The sequence below is a fragment of the Amborella trichopoda genome, chromosome 10, assembly GCF_054954075.1.
Source record: "Amborella trichopoda isolate Santa Cruz 75 chromosome 10, AtrichopodaSantaCruz75HAP2 v2.0, whole genome shotgun sequence".
In the NCBI taxonomy this organism is placed as follows: Eukaryota; Viridiplantae; Streptophyta; class Magnoliopsida; order Amborellales; family Amborellaceae; genus Amborella; species Amborella trichopoda.
Window position 1 is genome coordinate 42564256 of NC_142345.1, and position 16930 is coordinate 42581185.

Here is a 16930-nt window from a genome sequence, read left to right on the forward strand (position 1 = left end):
ATGGAAGCGATAGAATTGCATTGAGAGAGAACGCGATCAAAAGAAAGAAAAATCACTTTTTAAAATCCAGGATCAGTTACCCGTCGGGCCAACATCGATCACTCACTAAGAATGGATGGGACCAATAATTCTCCAGTGATCTAATAATAATAATAATAAGCATTATTATTATTATTATTATTATTTGATAAATATTATTATTATTATTATTTGAATAAAATTAAATTAAACATTTTAAAAAATAAAAAATAAAATGCACGGAAACCGGTGATTTGTACGATCCACCTTACGTTCCTAACAAACCCGCAAAGTTCTTGACATGGCCAAGTGAATCTATCACAACGGACTGATTCTGGCTTCTGACTAGAAACCAGATTGCCAATTCCTAATCTAAATGGTCAATTCCAGAGCAGGAATAAGAATTTTAAAATTGGTTTTTATCCATTTGTAAACACTGTAAACATTTACCAAAGGGTGCAGTTTGTATATGGTTCCAACCTTAAACAATCTAATTAATTAAGGACACCTCCAAATTTTATCATGACATATATTTTTGGTGTAAAAAATTTATAGGATTATGTGAAAATCTATTTTCATCTCTAATTTTGAAATTTGAAACAATAGTTAAAATCAAGTAGATATAAACATATGAAATGAAAATGAACAGCCTAGATAATGTGTTGTATGATGCACTATATTTGAGACTCAAAATCTTTTTTTTTTTTTTTTTTCATATTCATACATTTTGATGTCGAGATGACCTGATCAATTAGAGGGTTTTTCAACATTAAAACAACCTTCTCTCGTGGATTTGAAGGTGCATCTTTAATTCTACATTTTTAAAGTTTTTTCCTTTGTCAAGACTGGGAACACCGCATAACTATTGAGAGAGAGAGAGAGTAAAATGACCATTACGTCCCTCAGCCATACTTGCCGAGCAAAAACCATACGCAAAAAGAATCAGCGACTTTCAAAATTGGAAAATAAATACTACAGTACAATACTACACCATGTGCAAGCTTTTCCCCGGGGCAAATAGCTCAAGCATACATTTTCAGAGCGAACATTTTTTATATTTGTAACTTAATACCATACATTCTTGATGAGAGCTCAGTGAATCATATGTTCTTCATTGCAATGGTGCCCGTCTGCCATGTCCAGGTCCTTGGCATATTACAAAGCGACTTCCCTTCTTTCTCTCTACCTCTGCACATCAATTCAACATCACATCTCTCTCTCTCTATTCTGGTTACTTGGAAATCAGCTCTTAGAACTAGTAATTCTAAAACTTTTTTTGGGATCAAGAGAAGCCATAGATTCTACATCTTATAAATAGTTTTATATGAATGTTTAAAACCAGCGCATCATTATAGGAAAGCATACTATGATCCGTATGAATATACAAAATTTTGGTTCCGAGAGTGTCATCACCATCCAATCAGTGGATAGACAATGAAGGAGAGAGACCAGGACCTACCAGAATATGACAACCAAGGTGCTTGGTCCTTCTCTCTTTATCACCATATATCCAATGATGACCAGTATACACACTTGTGAATGTAACTGTATATAATCACATTAATCGGGCTATGCTCTCCCACAATGATAACTTCCCCCAAATAAATCAAAGGAATCTTCAATGAATTTTGAGAACAAAAACAAAACGAGTTGTAGCAAATGAATAGAGCCTCACCTCAAACTCAAACAAATTAGAAGAGCATTGTTTACTTGAAGAGTTTCCGAAAACCATTCAGTATGGTAAGAGCTCTCAACTCTCCAGTCCTCATGTCTCTCAATCTCCTCCGCAATATCTGAACCAGCAACAAACTGTTAGGTGTGTGTGTGTGTGAGAGAGAGAGAGAGAGCACAAAACTAAGTGTTTTTTCAAGAGAAATTGCCCATTATTATAAAAGCATATTTCAGAAACAAACAAAAACTGAAAATGAAAATAAGGAACCGTTCAAAACACAAGAAAGAATTCAATAGGAAAGAAAGTATACATATTGGGCACGAAACAAGATCCTCCGCTCACGGCTGCAAAGGTCAACTGCTAGTTGTTGGAGAAGCAATTTTCGGTTGGCTTGCTTTCGAGAAATCTCAATTGAATTGTCAATGTTGCTCCCAATACCCTGCAACATAAGATCTTAACACATAAGAACTTCAATCCAAATGCAAATGGAAGTGTCAAAACAATGACAGCTTATACACACACACACACAAAGCGATGACAGCTTATACACACACCCACACCCACCCACACACACACACACACAGAAGCTTTTCTTAGAACTTCTACTCACTTGATTTCGGCTAATTTGATACTTGTACCATGGCTGGGGTAGAAGCCTTGAAGATGCTTCTATCCAGCTTATTTTCTCTTACAGTTTTAGTTTAGAAATTCATTCATACTTCTCTCCCATTATTTTCTTCTAAGATCAGAAGCCTCTCTCTAACTCCACCACTGCCAATCCGAAGCCCCAATGAGAAAGGAGGAGGGTTGTGTTAGGTTAGCAAACAGCAGAAAATTTTTTCCACATCCCTATCATGAATCCTTATCCAACATTACATGCTCATGTTAGGGCATTCCTTGTAAGAGAAGCGTTGTAAGTCTATCTGAGGGCATGGCCCATAATAGAGCGGAATGCCAGGACATGATTCGTGTAGCCGACCCCAAATAGTTCAGATAAGGCTTCGATGACGATGATGATGATCAAAAGCCTCTCTCTCTCTCTCTCTATCCAACTCTATGTATTTCATTGGATGTATTATAAGAGCCTTGGAAACACTTACAACCCTCTCTCCAACTCCATGCCTTACATTTGACATATTATAAGGGCCTTGGAAAAGCTTACAACCTTCCTCCATACATGCCCTTACATTTTTAACTTCAGTTTTGTAACATGTTAAAGAGCAAAGCCACCCTAGCAGAAAGAATGAAATAGAACCACAGTTTCGCAAACTAGTTTTTCCACTCAAGACCAATCAGGTTTCCTAAATAAAATACATGTGAACTGGCTCAAAAAGGGTCTGATTTCTGGAATGATGAAAAAGTTCCTTACATCCAAGAATTTGGTGTACTTTGATATGCTGGATTCACAACAATCCAAGATGAACTGGAGGGCTTGCTCCTCAAGTTCCGGGTACTTGAGGTTCTTCTTTGACGTTCCTTTACTTGAAGCCACAGCAGCCATCTGGACAGCAGTTACGTAATTTGCACCGAATCATAACAGAGATTAATGAAAATACAAAAATGGAATGGAAGAGAAGGCGCACAGGTTTCATGAGCGACTGAAGAAAACAATTCAGAGAAAGGTTGAAATACTGATGATGGGAGACACATATCAAGCCAAAATGGTTTTGGAGTAAAAAACAGAACCACAGGTGATATGAGAAATTTTGTGAAAGTAGAATACGTCTTAATTGAATGGGGAATAAAGAAGGCTAAAAAAAAAATCACATGAACATTATCCATTTCACAAATTCACAAATGAATTCTAAGACGACAGAAAGGGGATGAAATCAGAAGATAGTGTGAAAAAGGAAATGGCAGATTGATATTCATTCCACAACTATCCCAGTAGCAACTAGATTACAGTATATTTATCCTACTCAAAAAGGAAGTACCAAGAGTTTGATATTCTTAGTCAAATGTTAACCTCCTCATATTGCTGGCTCATATTTGGAGGGCTCACAACAAGGTAAGCATATGCCATAAGCTCCAAAGGCCAACCGGTGATCTGCAAAGGAAATCGTTGAGGCCTGTCCAATCAATTTTAAATCTCAAATTAAATAGAAGGATAAATCTCAAATTGAGTATTTTCACAAACAGATAGAAAGACCAGTAGCCTATCCAGTACTATAACCTTGTCATACTATTGCTCATCTTGTTTTATACATTGCATAGTTACCATGCTGCATGTACCAAGGAAATAACTTTTTCATGGAAGCAAATAAAATGTATCATGATTGATCACAAAAAACAAAACCATCAAAATATTATTGTTTCTAGTAGTTTGGGGAAGTTGGAGAGGATTCCAAAAACCAAGTCACTTGGTCATCACCATCCAGGGAAATGATGGATGGTGAGAGAGAGCGGCACCCGCTATTGGGATCATATCCTGGTCCGGTGGATCCCATTCTCTATCCTTCATCATCCATCATTTTCATTGCACAGTTATGATCCCAAATGAAAATGGTTTCTTCCATCATTGCCATTGGATAGTGTACCCCCAAAGCACAAGTTTTTTCTTCTTTTTGGGTCCAGAACATTTACCTTTTTAAAAGTTTTTAAGGCCCATAGTTTACAACATTGAAATGCAACGAAGCAACAAGTGGTTTACCTTTCTCTTTGTTTAAGAATACTAATAATTAATCTTCCAAGAACAAATACGTTAGCCCCATGCAAGATGGAATAACAAACAAATTATTACTTAAATATATAAGCATATGAAATAATGGAACATACAAATGTGCATGCACATTTGGAAACACTATTCCCAAGCAAGTTTTACAAAAGTTTATGATGAAATCCTCACGTTGATAAGCCATGCTTCATCAAAGCTTCAACCTTCTCCACGTAACAGGGGTCAGATTTGTTAATTGACATGGCTACATCCACTGAATCATTTGGGTTGGTGCCTTCTCTGGAAACAAACCCATATGAAAGGAGAAGCTCTCCATTTGATTTCTTGCCATAGGAGATGAAGACCTAAAATACAAGCATGGTCTCCAAAATAAGAACCACAGTCCTAAATGTCGTTGTAGTTTGAGCATATGAACCAATCTAAACAATAAGAAATTCATCAAAGCATTTTGCTCCATATAAAAAGCTCCAAGAGGTCAAGTGGTTGTTCTTGGAATAAAAAACAAGGGAAAAAACAGACACTATTCAGATTGTAAAGAAACGTTACCTAAGCAAGCAAGCATTACACAAAAGAAAGGTTTGCTTTTGGCATAGGTAAAGAAAGAAAGTGCATGTCCTACACGTGAAAGATGAACTAAACATCTCACGAAAAAACGAATGATATAAGACTATACTTCATCTAACCAAGAAGAATAGTACAACGATCAATGAGTCAACTTGGCACACTCACTCAGTTTGCAACCTCCAACTATGACATTTACCAATCACGTGAGACTCACGTATCCTAGCATTCAACCAGCTCATGATGCTTGTCTCCACATTAAATCATCGAAAGAAATAAATCAATTTTCTGAGCTGATTACAAGGTTATGAAATGCTGCTAATCTTCACAGGAAGCTGATATAAGATTCACAAAGCTCCAGCTTTCACAGTAAAACAAGCGTAATCGACACTGTTTTTATCCCAGAATTCAATCCAAGTTGATATCTAGTCTCTAGATCATATGGTGCCCTCCCTAAGTTGTACATTCAAAATAACAAAAGTACTTGCAAAGAGGAGTCAAGGCAAAAATACTCATTCACCTGCTCTCCTGGCTGGTAGGAACGATCAGTAGTAAATACAATGCCTTGTGATGATTTATCATAGTCCAAAAAAGTCTCCACCTGAACATTGGCATATGGCTAGTGATAAATGAATTGATATAAATGTAGCACAAAATAAAATCTCGAAAAAATTATACAGAATATATAATTGAAGAATCTAAAGAATGGGAAAACCTCAGAGCTATGATTAAGCATGTCTGCCCAAGGAACTAAAGTAACCCTTCCATCCATTGATGGTAACTTCACCTGTTATACCAAGATATAGTGAATAATAAATCAATTATACGTATGTTTCTACCAAGATATAGTGAATAACAAATCAATTATACTTATGCTTCTATTATCTTGGAAAAATTCTCAATGACAAATCTGTAAATCAGCTGTGCCTAGCTGGACCACTTATGGCAATTACTTGAAAAACTAACATACACATTTACTTACCAAACGTGAAAAAAGAATGCCAAACGACCATCTAAATGTGTCCATGTTATATACCTGAAACCAAATCAAACGAATTAGAAAAGGATCGATAAACCAATAATCCAAATTAAGTGTTGTTCACACCAGGCTATGAATTCTTTAGCTCCCTTACTTGCCTTAATCTCCTACCAAGGATGATGATCCCTCTCAAGACATGATGCTCCCCAATCTACCAACATATGACTTCATCTTTTTCTTTGAAAATTTCAATATATATCACTAAAATATTGACATTTATGTGGTATTTGACCATTTGGTACTGTCTTTGATTATCTCAGTGTTTAGTATCAAAACTGACTTAGCTTTCCAAACCATGAATGAAAATACCTCCTCAGGAAATAAATCACGTTGCTTGGAGAATATCCTGAGGTTTAGATCATTATATCTGCACACAGACACAGGAAATTATTTAGTCAGAATTCTCTCACCCTTCCTCTGTGCCCTTCTCCCTTTATATGTATGTATCGGCATTTCAGCTAAAACAACTTCAAGCCATGAGGTGTATACATTTACTAGTAACATTAAAGTCACGGCAACTACAGATAACAACTATTAAAGCATCTAATAAGAAATAACAATTATATGATGAGATTTTCACATCCTGCTATTTCAAAAAATTGTCAAAGTATAGATTTCTGAAACCATGTTCAGAATGGAAGACAGAAAGAGAAAACTCAAGTCATTGAGAGTGGAAATGCATACGTTCCAGTGACATCTGTGATTCGCTCAATGGCCCGCTCCCGAATCTCTGAAGCTACCAAGTACATGTCTAATTCAGATCTTGTCCTGAAATTATAATAAATTGCTGTAGAGAATAACATCTGAGACTAGATCTCTTTGCAAAACTAACAAAAAGAAAATGGAAACCACTAATAGATTACATGAAACACCTGAAAGATCAAGTGAGTGGCATAAAAACCAGTGTTACATGCTACAAGTGTCGAAGGTCTCTAGTACTTTGGTCTAAATAGTTGATACGACTAGACGGATCTGTATGATTATTATTTATGAACAAAATTATGTTTTCTAATATAATATAACTTCCAGTTCTTAAACATATAAGATGTGGATGGCGGGTCAAAATGGGTTCAGTATGGACCCTACCATGAGCCCCTTCACAGTTCTTATCTATTTCTTATATATTAATACTACCAAAAACTTGTAGTTTTAGGGGCATAAATTATATATATATATATATATATATATATATATATATATATATATATATATATATATATATATGAAGCATAGGACGATAGTGCTTTGAGCATCTGCACAGATCATGCAAGTGGTCCGAAAATTTGAAATATCAGACAGTGCTTGAACCCCCTTAATTTTTCTTAGATAACTATTTTGCCCATGTTCATTTTTTTAACAATCTAATTGGGATGTCTGTCTATCTATCTATCTAATTGGGTGGGTGTGTGTGTGTGTGTGCATGTGTCCATGTGTTTGGAATAAATAGCAGTGTGACTTTTAAATTTCTCACAACTCTTATTTTTCACTCCAAATTTCTTGAACTCTCTCTCTCTCTCTCTCTCTCTCTCTCTCTCTCTCTCTCTCTCTCTCTCTCTCTCTCTCTCCCCCGCGCCCCCCCCCCCCGACTCTTAATAAATCAAGTGAAATGTTGCCACAAATCCTACCCATCTCTCCTTTAAAAATATCTGTTATGTGCTATCCAAACATGGTAAAAAACACAATCTATATTGGAGAAGGAATAGGAGCAAACAAAATATAAAAATAACAAATATTTTAGAAAGGGCTTTTCATGCCAATTATGCCTATGAAAAATATAATTTTCTATAATAGCATTTGGCTTATCCAAAACAAGAAAAATCAGGAAAAAAACCAGAAAAAGCTAAATACAAAAATGAGCAGTATAGAAATAACTCAATATGAACAAGAAAAGTACACCACATAATGTATATGGTATAGAATACAAACGCAGGCAATCCACCATTCACTCTCAAGATGGAAGGCAGAGATAAACCATTGTACCCTGAATATCAGTATGCATAAAAGTTTGTTTGAACGTATGGTGGAATGGCCTGCCTATGCATCGTCTAGCATAGAAATGATGTGTATATACTGTTCCATATTGAATAGCACTACAATGTGACTCTCAAGCATATACCAGTGCAAAAGTGAGTATGGTTGTCGAGGCAATGCTGAAATATATTCATTCCATCTTGAAGATTCCATGAGACTAGCTTCACTGATCAGGTAAGTAGCAAGAAGTGGCCAGTCTGGAACCGAGTTTCTCTTTAATACATTTCCTACTTCCGGGCAGCTCCATTCCTAGAATTCAAGGTTGTAATACTAATTAATAGCCTCAAATGTGAACAAGTGTGAATGAAGTACAAACAAGTATAGTATACAACATAGAATATTAAAAAGAGGGCAGCTAGACAGCTGCTTTTTTCACATATTCAATTTCTTAGGGAACAACACCAAAATTGGGCTATTTTTATATTTATAAGACCAAAGCTTCAGAACAGTAAGAAATATAGGGAGAACATCGAAGTTAAAGCTACATATGCATGTGTTCACGAAGAGATGTACAAGGATGATTCATCATCAATCTCTCTCTCTCTCTCTCTCTCTCTCTCTCTCTCTCTCACACACACACACACACACACAAAATGCACACACAAATGTGTGAGACAATGGCTACTTTGTTATCACAAATCCGATGGTTGATTCAGATAATCATAAAATGTTCTATACTTCATACGAACCTAGAGTTAAGTACTCATCCAATGTTCATACTTATCCATCATCTAATGTCCATTCTTATACACTGGCGGTGGGAAATGAGTTTTTTTCCCCTGTTTAAGCTACATGTTATAAGTGGGAACAGCTGCTCATTGCCATTATCCACAGATAAGAACAGATGATGGGCCCAACACTTTACTGATATGAAGTAGAGAACCAGTCCCTTATATACCGAAGTAAATAAAGATTCACATCCATCTTGAGATCCCCATTTCTATCCTATGCAGGAAAAAATTTACTTTCATGTATCCTTTCATTAATAAAGGCAGTGAGTTGCTAAGGGAACATTTTCTACAACAAAATGCTTCTTTCGATAGCTCATCAAAAGAAAAAGAAAAGGCTTCTCTCGCTTAAACTATGAACAGAAAGATTATCCAAACTTGTGCTACTCCCAATGATACCACCATTTCTCAAAGCAATAAATATTGTTCACTACGACATTTGAAATGAAACGTATTTGATTCTGTGACATGCCAAGAATATCTTTATCCTCTCAGAATGATAAAGAACAATGCCATATACTTTGTAAGCTACGAAGCTAAATTATAGTACTTCTAAGTCATAAATTAATGAACTCTTTTTGCATTACTGATGCCAATGATTTATTTATAGCAAATGATTTCCCAAGGTCTTCACTTTCCAAGTTCTTGTCCAAATTTCATTAAGTCCATGCCATCAGCTAAATTTGATTGTTGCAGATTTGTATTATAAATTGCTAATATAATCTATGATATCACTTCAAAGTTTATTTAAAATACTTATCCTTTTTAAGCTTTGCACTGAAACCTCTTCAATTTCAATTACCTCTTCTTCCATCTTTAAAAAAAATGAAAAGTTCCTTCGATCATCTAATTGACTTCTGGTTTCAATTTAAGTCAGTTAACTCAGAAATGCAGACAAAACCATTATTTTTCACACATTCCGAACATATACACAGAGAGAGTCCATTTCCAAGAATTTGACAATTAGACGGACTGATTGGCATTGTGAGCAAGTAAAAACACACCGCACACATGCACACGCACAGAGTTGCACTTCATTTCCAAGAATTTAAGCATTAACTCCCCTGAGCTGGAGTCAATAACAAATGCAAGAACCCAGAGAGAGATAGAAGCAAAAACCATTGCCAATCTTTTGAGAATCAGAGCATACCGAATTGGCATCGATAACAAGAGAGGGAGGAACAAAAAGGAGCTTCTCTCCCTTTCTTATATTCTTCAAGGCTACCAGCCCTCTCTCCCCAACCTCAACCCTCTCAATCGCCATCTTCTGAGGAGGAAGCCCATTCTCCGAAAGCCATCTCTTCAAATACGAAGCATTCTCCGAGGAATCGATGTCACAGCCCCAACGAACTGCCCCGACTTCTTCTCTCTCAATTCCACAGCTGCCGCTCCTCGAAGGAGAAGAGACCGAAACGACCCTAAATTTGCATTGATTTTCTCTGCTTCTTCTAGTATTAGGGTTTGAAGCCGGGAAGGAGGGGAGGGAGGGCGTGAAAAAGCTTCTAGAAGCTTGTGGATGCTTCAAAGATGTAGAGATCGAAAGAACTGGGAGAATTGAAGGGAAATTTAGGGTTTTCTTGGGGTTAGGGTTAGGGATGGAGAACGAGGACGAGAAGAAGGTTACAGAAGCTTCGGCCATGGATGAGGGGAGAGTGAAGCGCAGAAGTGGCGGGAAGCTTATCTGCTTCCGCGGGCAAGGAAGGCGTTACGTTGGTAGAGGTTTTACTTAACTACCCTTTTTTTCTCGATATATATCTATTTTACGCCCATCTTATGAAACAAAAATTGGGCTTCATGTTATGAGTTGCCCCTTCGAAATATGTAAATGCGGCATGGGTCTCCTACAGTAGAAAATTAGCGTTTTCAAAGAGGGAAAAGTTCGTAAAGTTGATAAACTTTCTAATTGAACATCCCGACCGTATGAATACAAAGGAAAAATAATTTTACGTCCTAAAATAAGTGAGTCTTGTAACAAATCCTCACCTTGACTTGGATGCTATCGGGTCGGGTCAATGGTCAACCCAACCCAATCTATACATTATACATAAAATGTAACATATATGTTCAGTAAATAAAGCCTGATCTTTTTATTTAGACCTGGTCCCAACCCTTTGGGTAGGGTCTAGGTTTAATTGATTTGGGTCCAACTCAATTTCAGGGTTTTTTTCTAGACCTAATCACGTCTAGCTTAGTTAAGGGTTCACATGTACCGGAACCAATTCATTTCTAGCCTTATAAGCTTAGGAAATACCTTCTACCCAAGCCCCGAACGACCTTTAAGCCCCCAAAAGTGGTCCCTACCACCCTATCAATCCCTCTTTGTCATTCACATTGCAGGGCTGGTAGTAGGCCGATGCCTGGCCCTTTAAAACTTGGGGTTGGGTCAGAAAATGCAGTCGGCCCATGAAAATGCTCCTTGTTAGTAGTTTTTAAAGAAATTTTATAAAAAATACTCTTTTAGATTATTATTGTTAAAAAATTATCTTGAAAACTTTGCTCATACCCATTTTTACATCCCCCTCCCCACTTTAGATTTTCAAAATCTAAAGTTCTCTTTAGCCTTCAACAAGCTTGCTGGATGCAAAGAACATTTCGGATTTTGAAAATCTGAAATGCTATAAACTTGATATTGGGCTTGCAGGATGTAGTTTAGAACTTCGGATTTTCCCAATCCAACATTTAAAAAACTTTCAAATTTCAAAATCCAAAGTGTCTGTAAGCATTATAAACCTGGGAGAGGTCTAAGTGCTCTATTACAGATGTTAAACTTCACTTTCAACATCCAAAATAGGGACTATATCATGTTGAAAAATATGAATAAATTGGGTACAAATATAATAACATAAAAAAAATGGGGATTTCTTAAAGAATGACACTTTAAGAATCGCGTAAATTGCTCCACTTTTTAGCATAAATTAAAAAAACTCTTTTTGGGTCTCAAATATAACAAACGGTATTCTCTAATTGAGAGCAAGTGGTCCATCCAAACACTACCTTGGGACAAATGCACATAGGAGGAGGGGCTTTTTGACATTTGCATTCAGTGGTGGGCATTTCAGCCATTTGTGGACGGAATAGGGGTATTATGGTCATTATCCATTATATAGAGCAGAATATCATCACCAAAATCAAACTGGCCTCTTCCTTAGAAATGACACACAGTTTCTCTCTCCTCAGACCTTATTCCCTTACAAATTGCAGCCCAATTTCATATAATCTCTCTTCATTTCACCCACCATTCAGAATTCATAATCCCCAATATCAAAACCCAAACCCTAGAATCTCAAGAAAACTAACCATTAGGTCCCATCTTCCCCTCAAAAACCTCTGTAAAAGATCCAATTTCCACCACCCTTTGCCATTTAGGAAAGTGGGTTCTTCCCATTTGTGCAGAGACTCCATTGAAAACCAGGAAACAGAGGATCCAATATCAGAATTTGGCTCTCCTTTAGAGAGTGAAAGGGGGATTTCTGAAAACAATGGCGGAACTAAGGCTGATTGGACAACTTCAGTTCTGTTGTTTGGCCTCTGGGGAGTTCTCATGTACTATGTGTTCCTGCTCTCTCCCAACCAGACACCGGTAGGTGTCACAACCTCTCTCTCTCTCTAAAACTAATGTCCAAGACTCGAAATGTAGGATATGGAAGGACACAAACTCACAAATTACTCTTGTCTGTTAGATTTCAAAATGGGCTGTTATAAGTGTTACTGACTAGGCTCAAATTTCAGGGCACAAAAAAATCTCAAACACACATCAAGCTGTCCATTTTGACATCTAATGGTTAGTAGTAATTGTTGATTAGTAGTAATTGTGACCTCGTTGTAACAAAGATAAAGACAAATGATCTTATAATATACAATACCTTTAAGATTTGTCATTACAAAAATACCCTCAAATTTTTTTGTAACGGGGATGTACCTTTTGTCTGTTATTTTCTTTTTCCTAACTTTATCCTCACTCAGGATATTGAAAATTCAAAGGCACTAGTCAGCTTTTTTTTTTCTTCTTTAAAGTGATTTTTCACTTGAAAATCCAAAGTCATTCTTGACTTTGGAGTTTGAATATCAGAAGTTGCATTGATATGTTACTTACAATTCAACTTCGGATATTAAAAATCTGAAAGTCGAAGTGATCTTGGATTTTTATCCTAATATGACTTTAAAAAAAATTAATATGACTATGTATATTGAAAATCCAAAGTCATTTGTGACTTCAGATATTGAATATCCCAAATCAGGGTAAAATTGCAATTAAAAAATGTCAGAAAAATTAAGATGGTTTTTTATAGTTACAATTTTTATGTAAGGATGTATGGGAAAATGTCTCTTCTTGTTACATTGTCCTCTAGGTTGCAACAGGCTGGGCCTGGACCGAATTGCTCCAAAGGGGCCTGGCTCAGGCCTGGCTCACTAAGGGAAGGGCCTGGACTCTGTAGTTCTGGGCTGGCCAGGCCAACCCAGCCCATTGCCATCTTGCATTTACCAAAATGACCATTGTGTCCTCCGATGAATTTCAAATCATTTTCCCAATTAGCACCCCTAAGTAATTGTTGTAACATTCTATAGTATCTTTTTCTTTCATTGGGTAGGTCAGGGAAGGTGTCCCTAGTCCCTACCTATGGCAGGAATGGAACTGAAGACCTCACGATCCTGGCCACCTAGCCCTGAGCGCATTATTCATACAAGGACATTGTCCATAACGTCCCTAGATGATTTTAGGACATTTCCACAATTGACCATTTTCTTCCTTGTTCGATTTCAACATTATTTCAAATATTTTATTGGTGACTTCGATAAATTTGCAGTCCAGGGACGACTATTTTTTGCAAAAGCTGCTCAATCTGAAAGGGGATGATGGCTTTGTGATGAATCAAGTGTTGGTTTGCCTTTGGTACATCATGGGATTGTGGCCCTTGATATATGCCATGTTACTTATTCCAAGTGGTAGAAGGTATTCAAAATCAACAATCTTTTATATTTGTTGAAGTTTTTCTTCATGTAATTTGGAAGTGACCTCCACATGCTAAGAGCTATTATTAATTGCACTGAATAAAAACTCATTAATTGCAGTGAAGAAAAACTCAGTGAGTCCAACTTGGACTCGCTGGAATTACTCAGTCTTGGCATGCCGCTGCTGTACGTAACCAAACTCATGGGAACCAGCCGAGTCTTGCCTGATTCCAAATATTTTATTTATTTATCATCAGAACTTGGACTGAGTCTTTGACAGAGGTGGCAGAGTCCGAGTCTCCTGACTCGGGCCTAGCGACTCTTGACCTAAAGCCTTGTTTTTTAGAGAACCACCGATTAAATCCATGCTTGAATGCCATGCTGATAGAACTCATGTTTTGCCATATAACATGAGTATGTTATATATGTGTTTATCCATTTATCAAAGTAAAAATTGAAGCCACACAACCGCCTTACATTGCATATGACTCTACTCTGTATTGGGTTTTTGAGACCTACAGTTGTTTGTTTCTAGTTCCATGAAACCTACGAATTCTACAAAGAACATATGGAAATATTCTCAAAGAAATTTCGTTTCAGACTGGGATTTCCAAATAACATTTCAGAATAAGTGGTATCAACTTGAATATCTTTGAAATGCTTTTCTGGGGAAGGTAGACCTCTCAACATACTTTCTATTGGCGAACTATAGATTGTCACTTGCTGTTAAGGGAGATCTAGGCCATGAATGACATTCTTAAAGCTAGGGATAGTGACAAGATCGAACATTTTACACAGTTTGCTTGTCGAGTGAGACTACTTAATTGCATTTTCTTTGAAGGAAAAGCTGCTGTACTTTATGTAACTAGACATATAGGAAGAGAATACAATTTAAAACATTGAGATTTAGATGCATAATAAGTTACAAAAAGATGATGGACTCAATAAGAGAAAATGGAATGCATACCATAGAATCTGGTAGTGTAAACTGCAATTGAAGAAATCCAGTCTGAGAGTTTCTTCTATCATGGTATTACTTATATTTCCTAGCATGAACGATACACAAAAATATTTGTAAGTATATATGCATGTGTGTATGCGTAAGGCTCCCCTGACTTCCTATAGATTACGAGTATTTTTCTTCTGTGGTGTGTATGTATTTTTGCATACTTCTCTTAGGACTTCCCATTTTATAAACAGTAGTATTCCATTTTATTGCTTTACATAAATTTGATGTTTTAACACTAGTAACCATCATTTGATGCAGCACAAAAAGCAAAATTCCTGTTTGGCCATTCGTTTTATTATCATGTTTTGGTGGAGCATATGCCCTTCTGCCATATTTCGTTCTTTGGCGGCCACCACCACCAACTATTGAAGAAGCTGAGCTTGGGCAATGGCCGCTGAACTTTCTTGACTCCAAAATAACCTCTGTGGTATGATAAGCTGCAACTTTTGTTTGTTGATTATTCTTAGCCATGATTTGGGCTATTTGCTCTGTTGATTGAGATGGAATGTTCTTTTTCCGATGAGGAATGAGTGGTATTTTTCCTTAGATATTATTGGAATTTAACTAAAAATAAAGAAAAAGAATAAGTGGTTTTCGTTGTGAACAGGCATTAGCACTTGGTGGTTTGGGACTAATCATATATGCGGGTCTTGCAAGTGGCGATACATGGAAAGAATTCTATCAATACTTCAGAGAAAGCAAACTTGTAAGCTTCTTAAATCTTTGAATGTGAGTTTCCATTCATTTCTAGATGAGTTATAATTCTTGATCTGAAACTTCCAACAAGTGCTTCTCAGTTTGTGATATATGATATCAACCACTTATCAGAAAAGAGATACTTGACAGTCACCGGTTCTGGCAAAGCTGTTGGCATTCTTTGGGTTCTTTTGAGTTATTTCTTTGATGATCTCTCTCTCTCTCTCTCTCTCTCTCTCTCATCATTATACAGTAAATTTCTTAGGATGTATGTGTGTCCCATCATCATAAAATGAGCGCCCATGGTTTTGATTTAATAACAATTTCTATAAGCTTTGTTCTCTCTTTGCAGTAAATTTCTTACGATGTATATGTGTAACTCCTTATCATAAAACAAGCAACCTTGATTTCCATGATTTGGTAACAATCCATTGAGCTTTTGTTCTCTTCTTACAATGTAAGGATTTCTTCTCACAAATTAGAGTCCAAAAAAATACTGTTTCAGTGCATAAATTTATCTTACCTAACAATTAGGAATCTCTCCTTATAAAAAGATTTCCTTACATGTATGTTATTGAGATAAAAATTTCATTTTTCAGATTTCTTACTTTTTAGTTTTTAGAAAAATAAGAAATACAGTTTCCTATACAATGTCATTGTTTAATATTTTTTTAACCAGTTTAAAGAAGTGGAGTTGAGAGTAACTTTACCCTTGTATTATGGTGTCCTAATAAACAAATGACCATCTCAATTGCTAATGCTATGCTCCAGTTTTCGAAGCAGTCACCAATAGTGAACCATTTTAATGATTTGGAAGAGTTCTTGCTATGTTTTAGTTTTCAACAAAAGATCTCATCTAATATTTTAATTTTTTTCCCCTTAATTAGTTACTTGTGAGGCTGATAAGGATGAGAAACTAAGAAAGTGGAGTTATTGTTTTAGGAGATTATTTGATCAAGAATTCTCAATTGCAGGTCCATATCACATCCCTCGATTTCTCTTTACTCTCTGCCTTTGCTCCTTTTTGGGTCTACAATGATATGACTGTAAGAAAGTGGTAAGAATACTAAGACTCTAGAAAAGTTTGTTCTCAACTTTCATTCTTTCTTTACACAGAAAAATGAAAAGTGTTATTTACTTGCAGGTATGATAAAGGTTCTTGGTTATTGCCATTAACGCTTATTCCATTTCTTGGGCCTGTATTATACCTCGTCTTCCGGCCATCACTCTCTGAGATTACACCTGTGCGCTCGGCTGCAATCAAGGAAGAGTAAAGCCGCATATGTGGCTTTTCTTTTGTTTTGATATCGATCATTGTCGAGTTTTCATTTGTAACATGTAAATTTATCTTGTCCCCCATGAAGGAGAACTTTTTATTGGAGTTGAAATTTTGTTGATTATCGGTCACCAGAAATTAATAAAAGGAAGGGTTGATGATGCAGAGGGAGAGTAAAATTTTAATTTACCATACTAGCTATTGCCATGTTGCATGCCTTGGCAGAGGGAATCTTCTATTATCTAATGATGGTCATCTTAACTCACTCTGCAACCG

At 36.4% G+C, this 16930-nt stretch overlaps 2 protein-coding genes across 8 annotated transcripts; one reads left to right on the forward strand and one right to left on the reverse strand.

The window, feature by feature from the left end:
• Nucleotides 1–947: 947 nt before the first annotated feature.
• Nucleotides 948–10518, reverse strand: LOC18447600 (Rubisco methyltransferase family protein). 7 transcript variants are annotated; one of them, XR_016042213.1, is made up of 14 exons: nucleotides 9874–10517; nucleotides 8081–8244; nucleotides 6649–6732; nucleotides 6274–6331; nucleotides 5908–5961; nucleotides 5641–5712; nucleotides 5446–5526; nucleotides 4536–4708; nucleotides 3657–3737; nucleotides 3060–3191; nucleotides 2001–2129; nucleotides 1694–1811; nucleotides 1478–1563; nucleotides 948–1206 (listed from the first exon to the last, which is right to left on the reverse strand). XR_016042213.1 is itself a non-coding variant. In XM_006857694.4 (13 exons), the coding sequence occupies exons 1-12, from the start codon at nucleotides 10360–10362 to the stop codon at nucleotides 1725–1727; spliced, it is 1626 nt and encodes a 541-aa protein (XP_006857756.1). In that variant the 5' UTR covers nucleotides 10363–10518; the 3' UTR covers nucleotides 948–1206; nucleotides 1694–1724. The 7 variants fall into 7 exon arrangements, 2 of the variants coding, with proteins under 2 accessions (XP_006857756.1, XP_088705217.1); XR_016042211.1 differs by having other exon boundaries at nucleotides 3657–3759; XR_016042212.1 differs by lacking the exon at nucleotides 1478–1563.
• A 1321-nt stretch (nucleotides 10519–11839) lies between these two features.
• On the forward strand, nucleotides 11840–16819 carry LOC18447599 (uncharacterized). The gene is made up of 6 exons (XM_006857693.4): nucleotides 11840–12303; nucleotides 13529–13674; nucleotides 14941–15109; nucleotides 15290–15388; nucleotides 16353–16435; nucleotides 16523–16819. Exons 1-6 carry the CDS (start codon nucleotides 11875–11877, stop codon nucleotides 16650–16652), a joined length of 1056 nt encoding a protein of 351 aa, XP_006857755.3. The 5' UTR covers nucleotides 11840–11874; the 3' UTR covers nucleotides 16653–16819.
• Nucleotides 16820–16930: the final 111 nt, after the last annotated feature.